Here is a 22,187-nt window from a genome sequence, read left to right on the forward strand (position 1 = left end):
GTCCAGAGGGGCTTTGCCTCCCCCCGGCCCTTGATTGCTGCTATTGGCTGGTCGATGAAGACCAGTGAATAGCAGCAGTAACCATCATAATGGGCGTGGGATTCAGGGGTTAACACGCAATGATGATTTGTGCTGTCTAGGACAGCAACAAACATCAGTATTAGGGGGCATGTCTGGTGGCATCAAGCCTCCTCCCAGAGATATCTTTTTTTTTGTTTGTGTTGGTTTTTTTTCCTGTAGTAAAAGTACTAGTGGTTACAGTTTATTGTTTCATCACCCTGGACATGTTAAAGCACAACATTCATCCCAAAGATCTTTTTAAGCAGAAGAGGCTTATGCCTTCCTTCCTGAGACAGATTCTGAAGGGGAGGATGCCCCATTCCTTCATTTTTCCTACTCCTCCAGTGATGAGAGGCTCATCAATAGGCTTATGTCCCCCAGCCCGCAATTGATTCTTCTTGGACCCCACCCCCGAAGATTATGTGTCCCAAATTCCTGAGTTTGTTGGCGGCATAGAAATTCATTTTGAGCTTGATAGCCTCACCAAATTCGATTGTTTTCTCTGAGGACCACATAAATCTCGTCACAGACAAATTTATATGCACAACAATTATTGCACAAGACCCCACAACATCATTTTCTAGGTGGACTCCTGTAGATGCAGTAGAGATTATAACATTTTGCACAAGGTCATTGTTAAAAAAACAGAGATTGGGCAGTATTGGTCTACTGATATACTACAGCACTCCAAGTTACTGCTCAGTAATGACACTGCCACGCTTTGAGGCAATTCTCAAATTTTTGCATTACAACAATATTACACAATGCCTACCTCAAAGCAACCCATCATTTGACCGTCTATATAAAACTAGGCCAACCCTATAGGATTTTGGCACAAAGTTTGTCGAGACATATACCCCTTTACTTATTTGCAAAACTGTCCTGGGACAGTATAGAGCCTTGGTCAGGCCTAAATCCCTTATTTGGAAGCCACTTAGAAAAGGGGACATCAAGGCATTTTACAATTAGAACATGATGTTGGTAATGTATTATGACAAAAGGGATGTCCTTGTTCTGATCACAACTCATGGGAACTTCAGGACCCTCACTCCTCCTAGGGCACGCCGGCTCGCTAAGATTTAAAGGGCCAGTGCGCCATTAATTGGCGCTGGCCATTTGGCTAATTCTATATAAGCCTGCCTCTTCCTGCAAGCCCTTGCTGGATCTTTGTGCCTCCCAACCTGAGAGAAAGCTATTCTGCGATTTGCCTGCGATTCCTGCGTTCCTGTGTCTTCTGCGTTCCTGTGTACCTGACCTCCTCCGTGTTCCAGTGTTACCTGACCTCCTCCGTATTCCAGTGTTACCTGACCTCCTCCGTGTTCCAGTGTTACCTGACCTCCTCCGTGTTCCTGTGTTACCTGACCTCTTTCGTGTTCCCGTGTACCAGTGTTCCTCTGTGCTGCTGTCCTGCGTGCTGTGTTCCCGTACCCTCCTGCTTGGACCTCCTGTTGCTGACTCTGGACCCGACTCTGACGTTGCACCTCTGCCGCCTGCCCTGACCTTGTGCCTGGACTTCGACCACGAGATTGCTTGCTGTCTCTGTACTTCTACCTTGGCCGCCACTGCAGACAAGTCACGCCTGAGGAACGACCTGGGGGTACCACGCCGCAGCTTGTCTAACCCGCCTTGCGGCGGGCTCTGGTGAGAACCGGGTACTACTTAGTGGCTTGTGTCATCGTCTGCAGTGGTCCAGAGGATCCACACCTGCAAGCCTCACAGTACCACCACAGGTTCCCCCAAGCCAGACGGCATCCTGGCTTACAATAAATACATGGGTGTGGTTAATCAGTCAGATCAAGTGCTGAAGCCGTACAGTGCCCTATGGAAAATGAGGATATGGTATAAAAAGCCCTGGCAGTGTACATTGTACAGATGGCACAACTCTTACATGCTGTTCCAATGTGCAGGTCCTGCCTTATCATTTCTCCATTTTCAACAGGTGGTGATTAGGGCAATAATAATTGGCCAACAAAGACAAGGCCCCAGTACCTCTGGATTAGATGTCATCAGTATTGTGCCAGGGCAACATTTTACCGGTGCTGTTTTAACAGCTTTAACACTGGTTTTTACCTGTAAAAACGACAACCTCCGGAAAATAAAAATGATCCAAACAAAGTTATAATTTATTTCCCATATAATTTAATTTGTTCATTTATCATGTATTTTAACTTCTTTTTTTCATCATTTGCTGTTTTAACTGGACCCGACCGCACTGTGTGTACGTACTCTAATAAAGTAGCATTGAGTGTTAAATTAGTTTGCATCGAAAAACCACCTAGGGCTAGATTCACACGTCCATGTGCTCAAACTGACCGGATATGCTACTATTGTGTTTTTATCCTCTTTTAATGACCTCTCTACCAAATGTTTATTCTTTGTCTTGTCATGTAACATTTTTATGTAAAACATGCAACCATATAAGAAAAGATCTGGTTAAAGGTCTGCAAAATCAGCTAAAAGGAAATGCTACAAATCTTAAAAACACATTTCAAAATATTTGTGTAAAGATACTGTGGTTTTTCATGAAAATCTAACCAGATTAGTACTCTAATGCATCATCCCGTGTGCCCATGATTGCATTGTGAACCACATGCCTATTATGTAAGGGATTTAGCAAAATCTCTGTTCTGGGACCCCAGGGGATATGTAGCACAGCACAGCCAACTTCTACTAGCCCTCAGAAATGTCCAGTGCCTATCATTCATGTAAGGAAATCCAGTGATCCCAGTGGCACTACAGGAATCAGAAGCCAGCCTGCACACTGATCTGTCCTGCCAGTATGTTGCTTGAGACAAACAGCTGACTCAATGTGTGCACCAGTAGGCACTGCCACAGCTGGGAGAAACTACAGAGCAGATCATTTTCTATCCAATATTCTGAAAATGCTTCATTCATTTAAACTGCTTCTGCTGATTTTCTGCCTCATCCTTCTCACAGAAAGCAGAAAGCATAGGAGGAGAAGATGGACAAATCAGATGGAAGTACACAAGCAAACCAGGTAAGCATCCCTGGTGTACATAATGTCATCCATGAAACTTTCATAGCTGCTGTCTGAATATCCCTAATGTTTGCAAGCAGTAATTGTGATATGATTGCAGGAACATATTATAAAAATCTCAGTTATGGCAATGGAAAAGGAATTATGCTTCTTGCAAATCTTTATCATGTATAACTGTATTGATGGATACCTAAAGCAGATCAGATTAGCATTAGCATTCCTTGTATGGCTGGAAAACTGTAACGAGTATGTAGTATGCTTAAGGGTGGTGATCTGACAATATTGATCCATCGATGCTATCTTCTGATTGGATTATTTCACATAAGAAAAACAGGAAGTGTAAATAGAACAATCCTAGTTGATTTATATCTGAGTATCAGAACATTGCATTGGTAGAGTATGTATATATTTATGCAAATAGAGTTTAGGAATTACAGAGAGATATTATTATGACAAAGAATTCAGTGTCAGTAATTCAGTACCCCTGAACTATTCTGAGCATGAGAGTTATGATCTGGACTATTAGAACATGGTTTTATTCCTTAATATAAAAAGCTGGACTATTAGAACATGGTTGTATTCCTTAATATAAAAAGCTGGACTATTAGAACATGGTTGTATTCCTTAATATAAAAAGCTAACTTATGGCAATGGAAAATGACTTATGCTTCTTCTATGTCTATATTATACATCATGTATAACTATGTTGATGAATACGTAAAGCAAATCAAATTACCATTACCGTTCCTTTTTTGGCTAGAAAACAGTAATGCCTATGTACTATGTCTGTGCTGAATACACAGGATCCGTCAATGCTATCTTCTGATTGACTTATTTCACATGAGAAAACAGGAAGTGTAAATAGAACAATCCTACTTTATTTGTATCTGAGTATCAGAGAATTGCATTGGTACAGCATTTATACAAATATAATACTGTTTAGGAATTACAGAGAGATATTATTATGACAAAGAATTCAGTGTCAGTCATTCAGTACCCCTGACCTATTCTAAGCATGAGAGTTATAATCAGAAAGCTGATCTTTTGGTGAAACTTAATATCATTTCATGGAATTCTGAAGTGTAATAAAATAATGATAACTATTCTATTGGCTTTGAATAAAAATGACTTCAGTGTGAAGGCTATAAGTGTATATAACAGTCTTACAATTAAGTAAATCTGCATCTTGTCTTTTCTAAAAGGCCTTAAAGACAGGTCATTTAAATGGATAGGGCTATTATTTAATAATTCTATGGATACCATAATACTTACAAATCTGGATTGTTGAATTGAGTTTGGAATTTTCATTTAACTGTTCATGTAATTTACAATGTAACTTTCCACTGTTCTCGCAGCATAATTATTTATTTGGGAAGTGGCAGTAAATAACTTTTCAATAAATTTACAATCACAGCCTATGCATCCCAGTTTCAATGCTTGTCGGATGGTATAATTATGAAATATCATCTGGCTTGGTGTACTCTGGGTTACATCAGAAAACAAATCTTTTAGACTACTCATAGAATCTGTTATGGGTTTCTTTGTTCCTTTTGGTTATAGCTTTAAATAAAAAGTGTCCCTTTGGATTATTTGATAAAGCTGATCTGTGGAAGCACAAATGGGTTATGCAATATATATAGCCTCAAAAAGGAATATTTGCATCTTCTTCCCTAAGGATGCTCTTGTGCGCATCTACAACAATCCTGTTATACTTAGCCTGACTTCTCAAATAGGGATTAGTAAGAGTTTTAAAGTTCATTTATAGCAACATCTAGGAATGATTCAAAGAATTCCTAATGCTTTGTGGTGAGCCAAGTTTTTAATTTTCTGCAGATTAACTAATTTAGTGTAAGCATATCGAGACTTTATGATATTCGCTTTTTGTTACGATAGCAGTCCTGCTGTTGAATAGACCATTTGACTTTTAGCTGATACAGGAAATTTCAGATGAGAACTTTAAGAGGTATTCTCATCTAGGGATTCACATTTAATTTAATTCATCTGCCACATGAATATATTATTTAACTGGATGTTATTTAGCAAAAAATGTACCCGTGTGAAGATTGTATCCTATTAATGTAATGAAATGATCCCTTAGAAAAGGAGGACAGATGTCTTTGGATACGACCACCGCTGCTGGAGAGATTAAACCGCTGAGGGAGTTGCTACATGTCCCACAGCCAGCCTGTTTTAATGAATGATGAAACCAGGTGGTAAGGGGCCTTAATAGAGAATGTGGGGTCACTGCTGAAAGAGCGTGGCACTAGTCATATTCACTCAATTCTAAGGCGCAACATGGCTACATCTATGGGAAATTATCTTCACACAGGTACATTTGTTTAACAACATGCAATTGAAGATATGTTTATATGACAGATGTATAAAATTAAATGTGGATGTGCATAGGAGAGATAACCCATTCAACTATACAGTCTGTGTTTTAATTCTGTTTGAAATTATATTTGTCACTCAATTTACAATCTTAATTTGTCCAACAATGACCTTTGTGATTTGAAAACTAGAAAATTTCCAAATAAAAAACTTTCAGGTGCACTATTAGGAATGAAGGGCATGTTGTAATTGGCTGCTATGGACAACAAAGACAGGTTTTTTTCAAAGACAGGTGAATGTCATAGTGCAGTTGCAGGTGAGTGAAGAGGGCCTATAGGCTGAGCCCTCTTCATACACAGATGTTTGCTACATAGGACAGCAAAAAATATTGATAAGACCATTTAAATGCCTCAGGTGTCATCCACGGGGGCGAAGATTTGTCACCATGTCAATAGTCTCTGTTAGTATCTGCAGCATGTGACTAAGTAAGATCTGGCAGCCTGATTTCCTTCAAAATCCCTTTTTAGCTGTATAGCAGTATATTGTAAGCGCAATCAGAGCCCTTAGAGTTCAAGAACCATAAGGGGGGGGGGGGGGGGAGTCTAAAAAAACTTGGAAAATAGGAAATTGGAAATAGCTAAATAAATTATATAAAACTTTAAATTTTAAATCCCCTTTCCTTAAAACTGATATAAAAATAAATAATACGATAATAAACATCTTAGATTTCCCTGCATCGCTAAGTGCCCAATCTATCAAAATATTAAAATATTGTTTTTAGCGGTGAACCCTGTAATGGAAAATAGTGTCCAAATGTCTGTGTTGCCACATCCTTGCATTTCAAAACAAAAAAAGGTTGTACCCTCCCCAAAGTGGTAGCAATGACAGCTTATACCGCAAAAATTGACACCTTACACAAAAAGTTATTGGACTCAAAATTAAGACGTTTTGTGTACAAAAGGTAACATTTTTTTAAGTATAAAAAAAGTTTAAAACATAATAAAAATTATTTAAATTAGTTGATCTATACTACCAGTATATTAAAACTATATAAATCATACTGATCCATAGAAGGAGAGGTGCCATTTGTAACGCACAGTAAAAGCCAAAAAAACAGAAGCCCACAAGAAAATGGCATTAATGCAATTTTTCATCAATTGTACCACATTTTTTCCAGCTTCCTAGCATGGGATATTAACCTCTTAAGGGCATAACCCTTTTTTGTTCTTGTGTTTTCATTTGTCACTCTCCACTTTCAAAGTTCTGTAACTTTTTATATCATTTAAGGAAATCTTTTGTACGACAATAAATTTTTAATTTTGCCATAATTTGAGGCCAATAACTTTTTCATACTTCAGTTTATGGAACTGTGTAAGGTGTATTTTTTTACAGGATGAGATGATGTTTTCATTGCTCCCAATTTTGGGACAGTACGACATTTTCATCACTTTCTATTAAAAAAAAGTGCTGAAAAATGGCAAAAAAGCCATATCTAAATCTAGAACAACCCCTCTAAATTGACATATCCATGTAGAAAAGAAGAACATACTGGGTAACACATAAGCATTACTAATGAATTAGTAAAATAACAAATTACGCATATTTTTTTATTTTTTAGCCATGTATATAAAAAGAATCATGATATCACCAAACTTCGAAGACATAAAAATGATCAACTGATCAGAGTCGATGAGCATGATTTTACCATGAGGCCTGCATTCGGGGGTAAGTTCAGATGTTTATATGTAAATAAATAGTAACAAATTGCAAGAAATAGCAAGAATACAGACATCTTATAATAAAATTAAGGTTTCGGCATTAGCATTAGTATATATATATATATATATACATTAGATCAGTTCGAGACACATTTTCCTAAATGTCGTGTCGTGTTTTTTAGCCCTGTGTGAATATAATATGAGTAAACTAGCAGTATTTTAAGCTTATTTCATAAATTGTATAAATTTTAAATGTAAATGAGATAAAATTAGAAAGAACACTGAACAAAATTAGAGGACAATTTCAGATTGTTCAGATTGCGTCAAGTTATCGTTGTTAATCTGGCACATTTAGCTAATTTCCTTAATTATCTGACAAGCCCTATGTAACTGGTTCCAAAGTGACCTAAACCCTCCAGCAGCATATTGTCCCGTTGAAGGTCAAAGGGATGACCCTATCATCCGTAGCAAGAGAAGTTGGTTGTTCAAAGTCTGATTTCTAGAATATTGCATTTTTACATCACAAACTCCTTTAAACATAAACATCATAAGTCCCTCAAGAAGGCTGATTGCCCTTGAAAAGACAAATGCATAGAAGACAGGATAATGATGTGAATCTCAATGGGTAATTGTTTCAAAACTGCATCTGGAAATGCTTGCAAGTTCAGCACTGAACAGGTTTAGGATCCGGCTCATCATACAGTGTTTCCACATTTAAGAGTATTTGGAGTGAAATCCCACTCTGCCGTGAGCAAACCTCTCATTAGCAGACAGAATCAAAAGGCTAGACTCACCCTTGCTTAGGAGCATGTTGTGTTGACAGAGCAGAAGCGGTCCAAAGTTCATTTTCATGATAAAAGCAAGTTTCATTTATTTGGATCTCATGGGAAACATTATGTTTGTCGCCAAACCGGAGAAAGAATGAACCCAAAGTGTGTAAAGAAATAGTGAAAGGTGGTGGAGGAAGTGTCCTGGGGGAATATTTTCTGCAGCTGGACTGGCCCTTTCATACAACTACATGGCAGAGTGAATGCAAGTATGTATCAGAACCTTCTTCAACAAGACGTGGTGCTTTTATTGCGTTCAACACTCAACTCAAGGCAATTTTCCTGCAGGACAATGCCTCATCACACAACAAAGTGGGTAAAACTGTTCCTTTGAACAGAAAACATTGAAACAATGAAATGGCCAGCACAGAGTTCTAAACCTAAAAGAAGGTTAAGGACAAGAAAAACACAACAATCACAAAACTGTGGAGGAGACTGGAAGAAGAGTGGACAAAAATCACAGCAGAGCAGTGTGATTGACTAGTGATATTCTGTGACCGCAAATATGCTGAAGTCTTTCAAAGAAAAGGCCTGTACTCTTCCTACTGATTGGATATTATTTGTTGTAATCTTTCTCTGTGCTGCAGTCAATTATGATTACGACGTTTTTTGAAAAATAAAGGTTTTATGCTAATATACTTAGGTAATTTTGAAAAAAACTCTGTTCTAGTGGCATGGTGTACCCCTTACAAAAAATAAAGTGATCATACATTGTTCTCTAATTTTCTCATATATATATGACAGGCTGGATATATATATATATATATATATATACATATATATATATATATATATATATATATATATATATATATATATATATCCATTTACACTGCGCTCACATACACCTTCGGTCTTGCTCAGCTCTTGATTCAGAAATCTTCTTGGATTTCATATCCAATTCCATCATGCTTGTAGCAACATATGGAGTGCTAAAACCTGTACTATATCCTGTGTGGGACAGTATTAATATGCTTCTAACTAATACAGGATACTATATGTTAGAGGGGCTGAGCTGTTTTATTGCATTATAACTGTGTTATAGTAATATTTCTAATCGTCATTATAATTAGCTCCTGATGACGTCAGTTGATAAAACATGTCAGATGGGCTATAGCAAATATAAATACTAATCCTCATAGACATAGAGGTAGATATATTGGTTTCAGTGTTATTAAATTGAGGGAGATGAGAAACTGTAATTGCCCCTACCCATTTAGTGAAAGGATATGGAGACTTAGTAGAGACAACAGACTTTGAGACATCTGAGACTTTGAATATACACTACCACCGACAACCACCTCAAATCTGTATTTCATACATTGGTCTGTTACCAAGATATTTTGCATATAAGTTTTCTAGATAGGTGAGGAAGAGGTAAACTTTGAAAATTATAGTGGGAGGAAAAAAACATGCCATAAAGATGAAAAGGAATGGGGGGGAGGGTTGGTCCAAAGTAACTAAGAGTAAAACTAGAAGCAAAAGGAAGGAGCAGAAACTGAAGAGGTATTAGCAATACACCTAAGTCCATCATAAGTCCATGGGTAAAATAAAAACATATCCTTCAAGTTAAACCATTGTAAATTTAAGTTGCATCCTCACGTTGATTAAACGTGAGGATGCAAATATCTAAATAAATAATACAGGCTTCAGCCCACATGATAAATGATAATGTAGGCCAAAAATAAAGCATTAAAAAACAATAATGACCACAGACAAGATGATGATAATAATAATAATGCCTTGGGAGTCTTCCTTGTCCTGTGCTCCCTCCCACTGCTGCACTGTCATTACAGGCTGCCTATCTGCAGGAGAAGTGTCAATAATGTGAATATATGTATGTATGTACAGCATGTGTCCGTAATGTGTGTGTGTATGTAGACCATGTAGACACACATATGTGATGTTCTTGCTTTGGCAGCACATATACTAGACACACATATGTGATATGTGTGTGTATGTGTGTACATATATATATACATAATATATTTGGTGGGACAGTCCTATTTTTGGGCCTTTTCCCGCCATCGTGCGGTAGGAAATATGTCCTGTGCTGTCCTGCATTGTCCCGCCTCCTGGTCTCCACCTTGACAAACTAGAGGTGCAGAGGCAAGATCAGGAGGCCGGAACAGCTTCTGTGGCCTCCTCTCTGTTTAATGAAAAAAACCTTACTTACTTACCTTCATCTACTCATTTTTTGCTTGGACTTAATTTTGAGTATTGTATGATCTTGCCATATTATGTAGGAATGTTCTTTTTATCTCTTTGCCTTTATTTTACCACCACATGTTCATGCCATTAAACATGATTGGGACATAGTTATTTGCTATTTTTAGGCAGAGTTATTAGGGTTTTTTTTTGGCTAATATACCTCTTTTGGTTTTGGCATTGGTTGCTCCATACACCTAAGTGTTTTTACTTATTGTCCTGTTTTTGCTATGTGTTTTTTTGTATACTTAATAAACTATTCTTGCATATACTTGTTTGTCCTTCTTACGCATCTGTTTTTGGAGTAAGTAATCTAGAATTACATCACTAGAATTATAGGTGATCTGTATATAGGAATATCAGAGAACACACAGCGTGCTGCTAACTGGTGTCCCAGTTAATAAAAATGTTTATAATAGGTAGTTTTCAGATATTAAGACACTTGTTGTGGTATGGGATTCCGCTTTGGCTTCCTGGCCCCATAATAACTTAAGTTTTCCATACTGCTGGCGCCTTTAATTTCGCCCTGGTGAGAGTATAAAAGAGCCCTGCAGCCCTCACCACAAAATTGAAAACTAAATTGAAGATTTCAGAGAAAAAGATCATTTTAAATTCTCAGAAAGAGCAGAGCCTCGAAGTTCAAATGTATGATAACACCAGCTGTGGTACCCATTGTTGACTGGGTTAGCAAATCACTGCTTAGCTATTAAAAAAAAAAGAATGGGTTACCATAAATTTGCTTGGCTCCTGTATCCACCCATGTTCACACTAAATTCCCCTAGTCAAGTAGCCAGACTGTTTCCTCTGGCGGGATTCTAAAGTGATTGAGGTCATTAGAAGGTGGATCTGCAGTGACGTGATGTGTATTCCAGCATTTATTCCAGAAATGTCTCCTGTTCAGGGGAGGTGTGTTACTACATACACCCTCTGCAGAAGAGTCCCATCTGTGTGTCTGCCACCCATAGATGCTGATAGCTCCCTTTCTCCCACTGCTGTGGCCCTGAGTCGAGTAGGATAACACTGCAGCTGAGGATGTGACTGGAGTATCAGAGATGATCTATGAATGCCTCTAAAACAATGTCATAATGTCAAAATCATATTAACTAACACATAAGCTGTGTTATACTGAGAATGTCCTTCATCGTCTATAGCAACCAATCAGACCTCACATTAGTAATCTGTAGCAAAACAGAAGCTGAGTTGTCCTGGCTAACTACAACAGCCAGGACCGGATTATAGGCGGGGTTCCCGGGGCTCGAGCCCTGGGGACCCCACCATCTTGACCCCGCAGGGCCCCCCCCACCTGATCGCCCCGATCATGCCCCCGCTAACCCCCCCTCAACCCCCACCCCCGTGATCGCGCCCCACCACAGGCGACCCCCCCCCACATGGCGTATACATGTATACATGGGGCTGCATGGGTGGTGTGGCTGAGGTGTATGTTACATGGGACTGCATGGCTGGTGTGGTTGAGGTGTATGTTACATGGGACTGCATGGCTGGTGTGGTTGAGGTGTATGTTACATGGGACTGCATGGCTGTGTGGGCTAAGGTATATGTTACATGGGACTGCATGGCTGGTGTGGCTGAAGTGTTTGTTACATGGGACTGCATATCTGGTAGGGGTGAAGGTAGATATAAAGAATGTGTTCCTAGGGGCAAGGCGGTTGTATGTAGCTGTGTTACTGGGGATGAGGCGGCTGTATGTAGCTGTGTTACTGGGGGTTAAGCGGCTGTAAGTAGATGTGTTGCTGGGGCAAGGCAGCTGTATGTAGCGGTGTTACTGGGGATGAGGCGGCTGTATGTAGCAGTGTTACTGGGGATGAGGCGGCTGTATGTAGCGGTGTTACTGGGGATGAGGCGGCTGTATGTAGCAGTGTTACTGGGGATGAGGCGGCTGTATGTAGCTGTGTTACTGGGGATGAGGCGGCTGTATGTAGCTGTGTTACTGGAGGTGAGGCGGCTGTATGTAGCTGTGTCACTGGGGATTCGGCGGCTGTATGTAGCTGTGTTACTGGGGGCGAGGCGGCAGTATGTAGCGGTATTACTGAGGGCGAGGCGGCTGTATGTAGCTGTGTTAATGGGGGCAAGGCGGCTGTATGTAGCTGTGTTACTGTGGATGAGGCGGCTGTATGTAGCTGTGCTACTGGGAGCGGGGCGGCTGTATGTAGCTGTGTTACTGGGGGTGACGCGGCTGTATGTAGCTGTGCTACTGGGGATGAGTCGGCTGTATGTGGATGTGTTACAGGGGATGAGCGGCTGTATGTGGCTGTGCTACTGGGGGCGGGGTGGCTGTATGTAGCTGTGCTACTGGAAGCGAGGCGCCTGTATGTAGCTGTGTTACTGGGGGTGACGCGGCTGTATGTAGCTGTGCTACTGGGGATGAGTCGGCTGTATGGGGATGTGTTACAGGGGATGAGGCGGCTGTATGTGGCTGTGCTACTGGGGGCGGGGTGGCTGTATGTAGCTGTGCTACTGGGAGCGAGGCGCCTGTATGTAGCTGTGTTACTGGGGGTGACGCGGCTGTATGTAGCTGTGCTACTGGGGATGAGTCGGCTGTATGGTGATGTGTTACAGGGGATGAGGCGGCTGTATGTGGCTGTGCTACTGGGGGCGGGGTGGCTGTATGTAGTTGTGTTACTGGGAGCGAAACGGCTGTATGTAGTTGTGTTACTGGGGATGAAGTGGCTGGATGTAGCTGTTTTACGAGGGGTGAAGCGGTTGTATGTAGCTGTGTTACGGGGGGTGAGGCGGCTGTATGTAGCTGTGCTACTGGGGATGAGTCGGCTGTATGGGGATGTGTTACAGGGGATGAGGCGGCTGTATGTGGCTGTGCTACTGGGGGCGGGGTGGCTGTATGTAGTTGTGTTAGTGGGAGCGAGGCGGCTGTATGTAGTTGTGTTACTGGGGATGAAGCGGCTGTATGTAGCTGTGTTACTGGGGATGAGGTGGCTATGTTACTGGGGATGCGGCGGCTGTATGAAGCTATGTTACTGGGGATGAGGGAGCTCTATGCAGCTGTGTTACTAGGGATGAGGGGGCTGTATGTAGCTGTGTTACTGGGGGTGAGGCGGCTGTATGTAGCTGTGTTACTGGGGATGAGGTGGCTGTATGTAGCTGTGTTACTGGGGATGAAGCTGTATGTAGCTGTATTACTGGGGGCGAGGTGGCTGTATGTAGCTGTGTTACTGGGAATGAGGCAAATGTATGTAGCTGTGTTACTGAGAGCAAGGCGGCTGTATGTAGCTGTGTTTCTGGTGGCGAGGTGGCTGTAGGTAGCTGTGTTACTGGTGGCGAGGTGGCTGTATGCAGCCATGTTACTGCGGGCAAGGCAGCTGTATGTAGCTGTGTTACTGGGGATGAGGCAGCTGTATGTAGCTTTGTTACTAGGGGGCGAGGCGGCTGTATGTAGCTGTGTTTCTGGTGGCGAGGTAGCTGTATGTAACTGTGTTACTGGGGATGAGGTGGCTGTATGCAGCTGTGTTACTGGGGGCAAGGCGGCTGTATGTAGCTTTGTTACTGCTGGGATGGTGGAAAGTGAGCAGGAGGACGTGTATGCACACTACACTCAGATTTTGCACCCAGGGGCCCCCACCAACCTTAATTCGGCCCTGACCACAGCAGCCAACAGAACATGGCTCCTCTTGTCTTTAACTACATTTTCTAAAGTACAGGGTAAAATTTCCACTCAAAACATATTGGGGCACATTAACTTACCCTGTCCCTCTGCGATCCCTGATCCGGACTGTCCGACGAGGATGAAGTCTGCCGCGATTCACCACGAGCGGGCACCCGTATCCTTCTTGTGACACTTTTCCGATCAAGTCTGATGCAGTTCAAATTCTTCTTCCCGGTGCATTTAAGTGCATGGCATGCAACACAATTTTAATTGTTAAATACCGCACATTGTCTGAATGTGTCGGATCGTCCGAAGGCCCGCCCCCCAATTTATGTCACGTGAAAGCCGGCGCGATTGCAACACAAACGGGTTACATGCCACACAATCCCCGGCATGATCCCCGAAAAGTCGGGAAACCAGACGAAAATGCGGTCGTGGGACCCTTAGTAAATAAGCCCCGTTCTGTGATGTACCCCGGGTCACAAGTGATCTATGCAAAATTTTGTGATTGTAAATGCTAAAGTGCAGATTCCATTAGTGGCAGGGCCGGATTAAGGGTGGTGGGGGCCCCTGGGCAAAAACTGGTGGGGGCCCTTCCAACAATGTTTTTGGAAGCCTGCCAGCCCCTCTTGATATACTGTACTGAATGTGACTGTTCATAAAAGTTTTTATTTTGGGGCCCCACTTTTAGTTTTGCCCACGGCCCCACTTTGTCTAAAACCGGTCCTGCCTGCCAGCCCCCTGTAGTATATAGCCTGCTAGACTCTGTTGTATATAGCCTTCCAGACCCTGTAGTTTATAGCCTGCAGTCCCCTGTAGTATACAGCCACCAGTCCCCTGTAGAATACAGCCACCAGCTCCCTGTAGAATTTAGCCACCAGCTCCCTTTAGTATACAGCCACCAGACCCCTGTAGAATTTAGCCGCCAGTCCCCTGTAGAATTTAGCCGCCAGTCCCTTGTAGAAAATGGCCACAAAATAATGAACTTCATACTTACCCTCACCTTCCCTTCCAGTGATCCCATGATGCTGCAGGCTCTTCCTCGCTCTTTAGGCAGCCGCTGGCCACTGAAGACACAGCTGCCATCGCTGGGGGAGATCGGCAATGCACTGTTTTGGCAGCAGCATGTAGTGATTGGATGCCGACAGCATGATGTAATCACTCACCGCCGCCATCCCATCACAACCTGCTGCCGCCAAAACAGTACATCAGTGAGCTCCCCCAGTGATGGCACACTGACACAGCTGACATCCTAGACCCCTATGTGTGATGTGGGCGGCCATGGCCGCTGTGCATTGCACAAAGAGAGTCAGCGAATCAGCTGAGCTGAGTAGCTGACTGTCGGAAACTGGTGGGGGTCCCTTAAAAAGTGAAAGTGGTGGGGCCCCGGGGCTAGAGCCCCAGGAGCCCCTCCTTTATTCCGGCCCTGATTAGTGGACATACACACACACACACACTCAGCTTTATGTATTAGATTTGACATACCCAAAACAGGGGTGAATGTGTCCCATGGATTTCTGTAATTTTTTTACTCCTAACAAATCTGCTCTTGGGATTTGGCAAGGTCATCACATCCATGGACCAGGTCTCAATCAGAGGGCAATGAAACATCATACTTAAAGTGCTACAATATTAACTGTAATTAGTTTTTACTAATCTTACGATAATATAGCATTACTGTGATAAAAATCTGTGCTATTGTCTGTGCTCGGTACGGATCACGGGTCACCCGTGCCCTTCTGTGTGGCGCGGTGTTCCCTTTCCCCCGGCCCAATCTTACCTCTTCAGCCTCCATCCTGTGGGCCCGTCCAGGCCGCATGCCTCCTCCGACTAGGATGCGCGCTACCGCTGCCAAGGCGCTTAAAGGGCCAGAGTTCTTCTGTTTGGCGGTGGCTATTCTGACTCGTCCTTATAATCTAGCACCTCCCTTCACTCTCTGTCGGATCTTCAAGTCATTATCCCTGAAGTGAAATCCCTCCTGTGTTTCTTGGTGTTCCAGCGTTTCCAGGATTCCTCTGTGTGTCTGTACTCCAGTGTTCCTCCGTGTTCCTGTGTTTCCTGTGTTTCCTGTAGCGTTCTTGTATCCCTTTGGTGTTCCTGTATCCCTGTGGTGGTCCTGTATCCCTGTGGCGGTCCTGTATTCCTGTGGCGATCCTGTATCCCTGTTGCGGTCCTGTATTCCTGTGGCTGTCCTGTATTCCTGTGGCTGTCCTGTATTCCTGTGGCTGTCCTGTATTCCCGTAGCGGTCCTGTATTCCTGTGGCGGTCCTGTATCCCAGTGGTCTTCCTGAGGTCCTGCTGTCCTGCCGAGGTCCTGCCATCCTGCCGAGGTCCTGCCATCCTGCCAAGGTCCTGCCATCCCGCGGTCTGTTCCTGTGTCCAGCTCCGGTGGTCCGTGTGGTTCCTACTCCGGTGATCCGTTCCTGTGCTATCCTGTGGTTCCTGTTTCCTGCTTCCCTACCTTGGCTGCCACCTCGGGCCTAGTCACACCTGTGGAATGACCTGGTGGTACCCCGCCGCATCAAGACCATCCCACTTTGCGGCGGGCTCTGGCGAAGACCAGGGGCCACTTAGGCTCCGGTCCCGGGTTGCGGCTAGTACCATCATCCCCCGCGGTGGTCCACTCTTCCCATATATATTCTGGGGGAGTAGGGGGGCCCTATTCAGAAGTATACAATGGGGCCCTGCCTCTCCTAGTTACCCCCTGGTCCTTGTAAGGAAATATCATCAGTAAAACAGAAAGTGTGAAGTGGCGAGGGAACCTGCAGAAACAGAATAGAAATAGATTCATAAGGTGCAAATGAATATTTTTCTTTTTAACAGCCAACTAGCTGCACTAAGTGCAGTTGCCTTCCTCTATATTTGTTGGTGCTGAGAGGAGAGGAGTGAGCACTATTCACACCTGCTCTCTCCATAGGGAGTTGAGAAGCCGCACAGGGATAGAATCTGCTTTATGTCTTGTGGTACGGCTGCCGGCTAAGACATACATAATACAATTTTATGGCGGCTGTTTTATCGGCTAGCTTACATGCGCCATTTGCGGACAAGTGCATGGAGCATTATACTGTATTATTTATGTTGTAAATTAAATATATCACTAATTATTTACTAATAAACCATTCCTGTTTTTATTTTAAATCTTAAGAAATTTGTTTTTACTGTGTGTGGCTTCTGTGTCAAATCTATACTGAAATATAAATTTTAGCCAAAATTTTTTAGCTTTTTCATTTCATTATGAATAGAAGAGTCAGTACAGATCTTTTCAGATGACTTTGATGGTTCACGTGTGCAATAAACATCTGGAACCATAAAGCATGTGTGGGTGTCTTTGCAGGGCAGAAGGATTAACTAGAGAAGCTTCCTAATGATCATAAGGATTAGTTGAACATAAAACAGCAGGGCATCTTTGAAAGAGTGATCAACAGCTGCTTAACCATTTCCTGTTCCAACCTTTTCCTACATTATTTTATGTTGTAATTCCCTGTTCACATTTAAATACTAAATACTTTGCGGTCACTGTTAGTTTATCCTGCTAATACATATTCAGTGTATTTAGTTGATATTGTAAGCACATTGTTATTGAAAGCCTTGTTGATCACAAATTTTTGTGATATTTGTTTCAAGATAAAATATAAAAATAAATTGCAGTGTATGAGGGAAAAGGTTAAAAAATGCTAGTGAGCTGGATTACAAAAGGAGATTCCCAGCAGGGTAAGTCGTTGCAGTATGAGAATCATGGGATTGGCCGATTCTCCACGTCTGTTTAGTAACTCACTCTCACTAGGGGTTGACTGTTGAAGATCAAGGGAATTGCCTAAAAGAACACAAAAATATCTATTTTCTTTTGTACTGGCTATAGCTGGCTTGTACAGCGGTAAAAAATATTATAAAGCAATTGGATTCTTAAAGAGCATGTCACCAGATATTTTCAGAGATATTACAGAGATATTTTTTAAATGCCATCCTTTACTTTTTTCCTACCTAAGAGTCTGAGCATCATTGAAGAGCTGTCAAGTGAACAACCACTATGGTAAAACAATGGGGAGCATGTATCTTAAAGAGGACCTGTCACTCTGAAAAAGTGCGCTAGGAGTTGCTTACTAAAGTTAGCAGCTCCAAATGCTAAAACAAATGCAGCAGTGTTACACAGTTAACGTTATCGGAAACCTATCCTAACTAACACCGTTGCACTGTCCAGGGCACACGCGGGACCGCTTTGAGAGCGGTCCTGCGTTTGCCCTCTACAGCTCAGCAGTGTTAGCATTATCGGAGGTTTCTGATAACGCTAGCAGTGTAACACTGCTGCTTTTGTTTTAGCACTAGGAGCTGCTTACTTCAGTAAGCAGCTCCTAGTGCACTTTTTCAGCGTGACAGGTCCTCTTTAAGTTTAGTTTTGTGCTCCATCCTTTTTTTCTTTTTCTGCTTTTCTGTTGTCCAGATGTGTCTGTGAGTTTTTCCTTATTCATACACCTTAGTGAAAGGGATGTTCCCACAAAGACAAAATTCTTAAATATACTCAGGAAAACAAAATAACACATTGGGGCACATTTACTTACCCGGTCCATTCGCGTTCCAGCGGCGGCTTCTCTGACGAGCATTCGGGTCTTCTGGCGATTCCTGAAGGTCCTGCGCCCGATGTCCACCAGGTGGCGCTGCTGCGCCGAGGTGCCCCGGAGTTCATCGTCTTCATCGTGGTGCATGTGAGTATGGCCCGTGCGACCAATATTTTTTTTTAAATGTGGCGGTTTTTCCGAATCCGTCGGGTTCCCGTTCGGCCACGCCCCCCGATTTCCGTCGCGTGCATGCCAGTGCCGATGCGCCACAAACCAATCCCGTGCACCAAAATCCCGGGGCAATTCAGGGAAAATCGGCGCAAATCGGAAATATTCGGGTAACACGTCGGGAAAACGCGAATCGGGCCCTTAGTAAATGACCCCAATTCATTGTTATTAAAAAAATACAGCATTTCACAGATATAAATCCAACCTGTGCCACATTTGTTCCAAAATTTGGGACTTTTTTTTTTTTTAAAGTTGCAACTCTCTCATCTGGTTTCAAGTAATAACTCTGGAAACACCGCAGGAAAATCAAACATTGCAGACTTTAAAGTGCAAAAAAGTATAGGTTACAAAAATTAGCCTGATTGAAAGACATTAAAGAAAGACTTTAATAAGCTGGCTACATGGACAAATTAATATCAGATGGTGTTTAATGTTGCTAAATGCAAAGTAATGCACTTAGAAATTGTAAAACTGTATAAAGACTAAATTCTGTGGAATACAGAAGAGAAACAATGGGGTATTCTGGTAACAAGCCAACTAAGCTTCAGAACCCATGTGAGACTGCAGCTGTTAGGATGTGTAAAAAGAGAGATAAAAACAGCGACCCCAATGTAACTTTACCCCTGGTAAGTCCTTTATGGCCTAAAGTTATGGGGTCCACTTGCCAAAAAGCATACAGGGAAGCTGAAGAGTGCTCAACAACAAGCAACCAGTTTACTAGTGGAATAAAAGGTCTGCCTGATGAAATAAGATCAAACTTTGGATTTTACAGCATGAAAAAAGATGTCTTAGAGGTGATACAATTATAAGGCTGTTAAACCTGAACGTGTGCGGCCCATGTATACGTGCTGTATGGTGGCCCAATCCCCCGGCCTATGCACAGTGCAGTGGGCGGGAGTCCATGCGTTATATTTCTATTACAGTTCTGGCGCAGCTGTTCGTCCGGCAGAGGGAACGTCCAACACACTGCGTGCAGCCTGTGGGATCAAGTACAATTCGGTCCATTATTTTCAAAGTGAAGCAACAGAATATATGAAAATAAATTTCACACCCAACAGTAATGAAATATCTAGGGCAATACAACACTCATGCAATGAGAATGCACATATTTTTATTCTTTGCAAATTCACTTCACTTATTCTTCACAAACTGCAGCTACAAAAGATTTGACTTGTGTATATTTTTTACTGTATGAAAGAAAATGTTAGAGGATCCACTGTGCTATACTGTAAGCAATCTTAAGGATATTCATGAGTAAGCAAAATGTTCTTTGTGTACCCATAAATATACTGAAGATCGCTTTCCAAGAGGAAGAGTGGATCCTCTACCATTTTTTATTTTGATGCAATAAATTTGGGGATGAGCCCATGGACCCACGATCGCATCTGGAAGAAAATGTTTAAGCCTGCAGCTGGAGCATCATATGTCAGGATTATTGTAAGCGCACTAGGGAGCATAACTGACCCAGGTTTAAAAATAAACAAACTCACACAAGGCTAGTACATATTTCCTAGTACATAATATATTTTCCCTATGATTGTCTGTAAACTGTACTACCTTTATATCTGTAACTTCCAAATTTGATTAGTTGAGGGTGAGAGCACTGACCGTGGCATTGGACTGTTGAAACAATCTATATTGGATTTTCCGTAAATCTGAGGCCCAGATCACGTCTCTGTTAAAGGGGTGTTCATGGAAGATAAGTTAGAGATTATCTACAGAATAAAGCTAACTTGGTGGTCGCTTGTGGTGATGAAACCCCCATAGATCATGAGAATAGGGGATCCAATGGGTCCGAGGTACCTCAATTGGACCCCTTGTGGCTTCATGAGATGACCATAGCAGACGGCTGGGCATGTCCATTTTACTCCATTCATCTCTATAGAGCTGATAGAGATTGCCGAACTTGTTTCCTGGAAAAACCCCTTTAAGTCTTCAGATATTTTGAGCCAAAACCTCTATATAGTCATTTGAAAGACTTGGTTAGTACTACAGCCTTGCAGAGCTGGGGTCCTTGGTTTAAGTCCCATCCAGGTCAACATCTGCAACGAGTTTGTATGTTCTATCCCGTTTGCGTGGGTTTTCTCCGGTTTCCTCCCACACTCCAAAACATACTGGTAGGTTGATTAGATTGTGAGCCCCATTGGGGACAGAGACAGATTAGGCAAGCTCTGTGCTGTACTGTGTAATCTGTGAGCGCTATATAAATAAAGGAATTATTATCACCAAATTATGATATGTGGTTCCCCCTTTGAAAACAAGCAGAATGATACTTTGTGCTGCTCTTCTTTTTCTTTCCGAAATTATGGAATTTTCAGTTCTGAAAGTGTTTGACAAAAATCTTTCTCAACAGAGGTGAAGTGGGCAGAGACTAATGTCTGCCTGTCTATGCCCCCAAGCTGAAGCTTGCCCACAGATCCCATGATCCCTTGCGTTCTCTCTCAAAGTAGTATAGCATTTAACCCATTTAGTTTCTCACAAGTAAATCCACTGAATGCTGCACAGGATTAGCCTGTCAGCTTCCATCACATTGAGGTAGGGAGCAAGGAACATGTAATAAGTGGTAGAAATCATAAGTAAACCAGTTACATAAAGTCTATAGCCTGTGCTGTGTGATAACTAAGGGTTATTAGCATATCTGCACAGTGCACAAAGTGCCGAGTACAAGGTGGGGGAAGGGCTTCAGCATGAGGTGCAGAGAAAGACAGAGAAAGTTCTGTGGAATCACAGCCTGGGATGGAGGAACTGATAGGGAAGTGGGAGATCTTGTACCTCACTATTTTGTGCAGGAGACAGTCTTGAAAACTCTGAGCTCTGCTACATACACAGAGAGAGCTCTGTCACATGACCTCCTCCTTTGTGAACAGGGAGCAAAAGCCCCTCATTTCCCATGAAACCATCAGATAAACAAGCTATGGACTCCAGGGCTTATCAGCACAGGCAGATTAAGCAGCCATTACAGCATTGAGGTAATCTGAGGGGTAAAGTAAAGAAACTACTAGATATAAGTAACAAAGATAATAGGCAGAGTTGTTTTACATCCCAAGAGCTATTGATTTGTGGAAGAAAAAACTTTGCAGTTACTCTTTAACTCATTGGAGGTTCAAGGCCTTTTGCTTTTCAGGAGCATACACAATTTGTCATTTTTTGCACACATGCTTTTAAATTTTTTTAGGCTATAGTCATAATTTTTGTAATATTTTTTTCTGGAGAAATACAAGATACTTATTTTCAATTCCTATTTTCTTCAGAATTTTCACTTGTAAACAAAAGTTTAGGCTTAAAATATCATTCTGAGTTTGTAAACAGTGGCCCACATTTATCAAAACTAGTGCAGTCTGTACTATGTGCAGTTTGCCCCTTAGGTGTGCAGAGTGTGCCAGCTTCATCAAATAAAAGAAAAATAAAAAAGTTATGGATTTTTAAAGAACAGGAGCAAAAAATGGAAACACAAAAGGGCCTAGGCAGGAAGGTATGTTAGGATATCACAATATACACAATGACCCAAATTTATCAAAACCATGCACTGCACCATGCATGTGTAGTTTGCCTGTGGAGTGTGCAGAGTGAGAGATCAATACAGTCTTCATTATTTTGGCGCCCCTTGTACTGCTATGGAAGTGTGCACCATTGATTTTTGGTGCT

The 22,187-nt window shown here is 42.2% G+C and overlaps 1 protein-coding gene across 2 annotated transcripts in view; it reads left to right on the forward strand.

The window, feature by feature from the left end:
- Positions 1–2,597: 2,597 nt before the first annotated feature.
- LOC140121861 (gamma-aminobutyric acid receptor subunit rho-2) overlaps positions 2,598–22,187 on the forward strand; it is a 97,218-nt gene continuing 77,628 nt past the window's right edge. The window contains exons 1-2 of one of the 2 annotated variants that reach the window (XM_072141966.1): positions 2,598–3,058; positions 7,008–7,114. In XM_072141966.1, the coding sequence (XP_071998067.1) occupies positions 2,868–3,058; positions 7,008–7,114 (298 nt within the window). In that variant the 5' untranslated portion in view covers positions 2,598–2,867. The remainder of the gene's footprint in view (positions 3,059–7,007; positions 7,115–22,187) is intronic. The other variant, XM_072141967.1, reaches the window with a different exon arrangement.

Source organism: Engystomops pustulosus, chromosome 3 (assembly GCF_040894005.1).
Source record: "Engystomops pustulosus chromosome 3, aEngPut4.maternal, whole genome shotgun sequence".
In the NCBI taxonomy this organism is placed as follows: domain Eukaryota; kingdom Metazoa; phylum Chordata; class Amphibia; order Anura; family Leptodactylidae; genus Engystomops; species Engystomops pustulosus.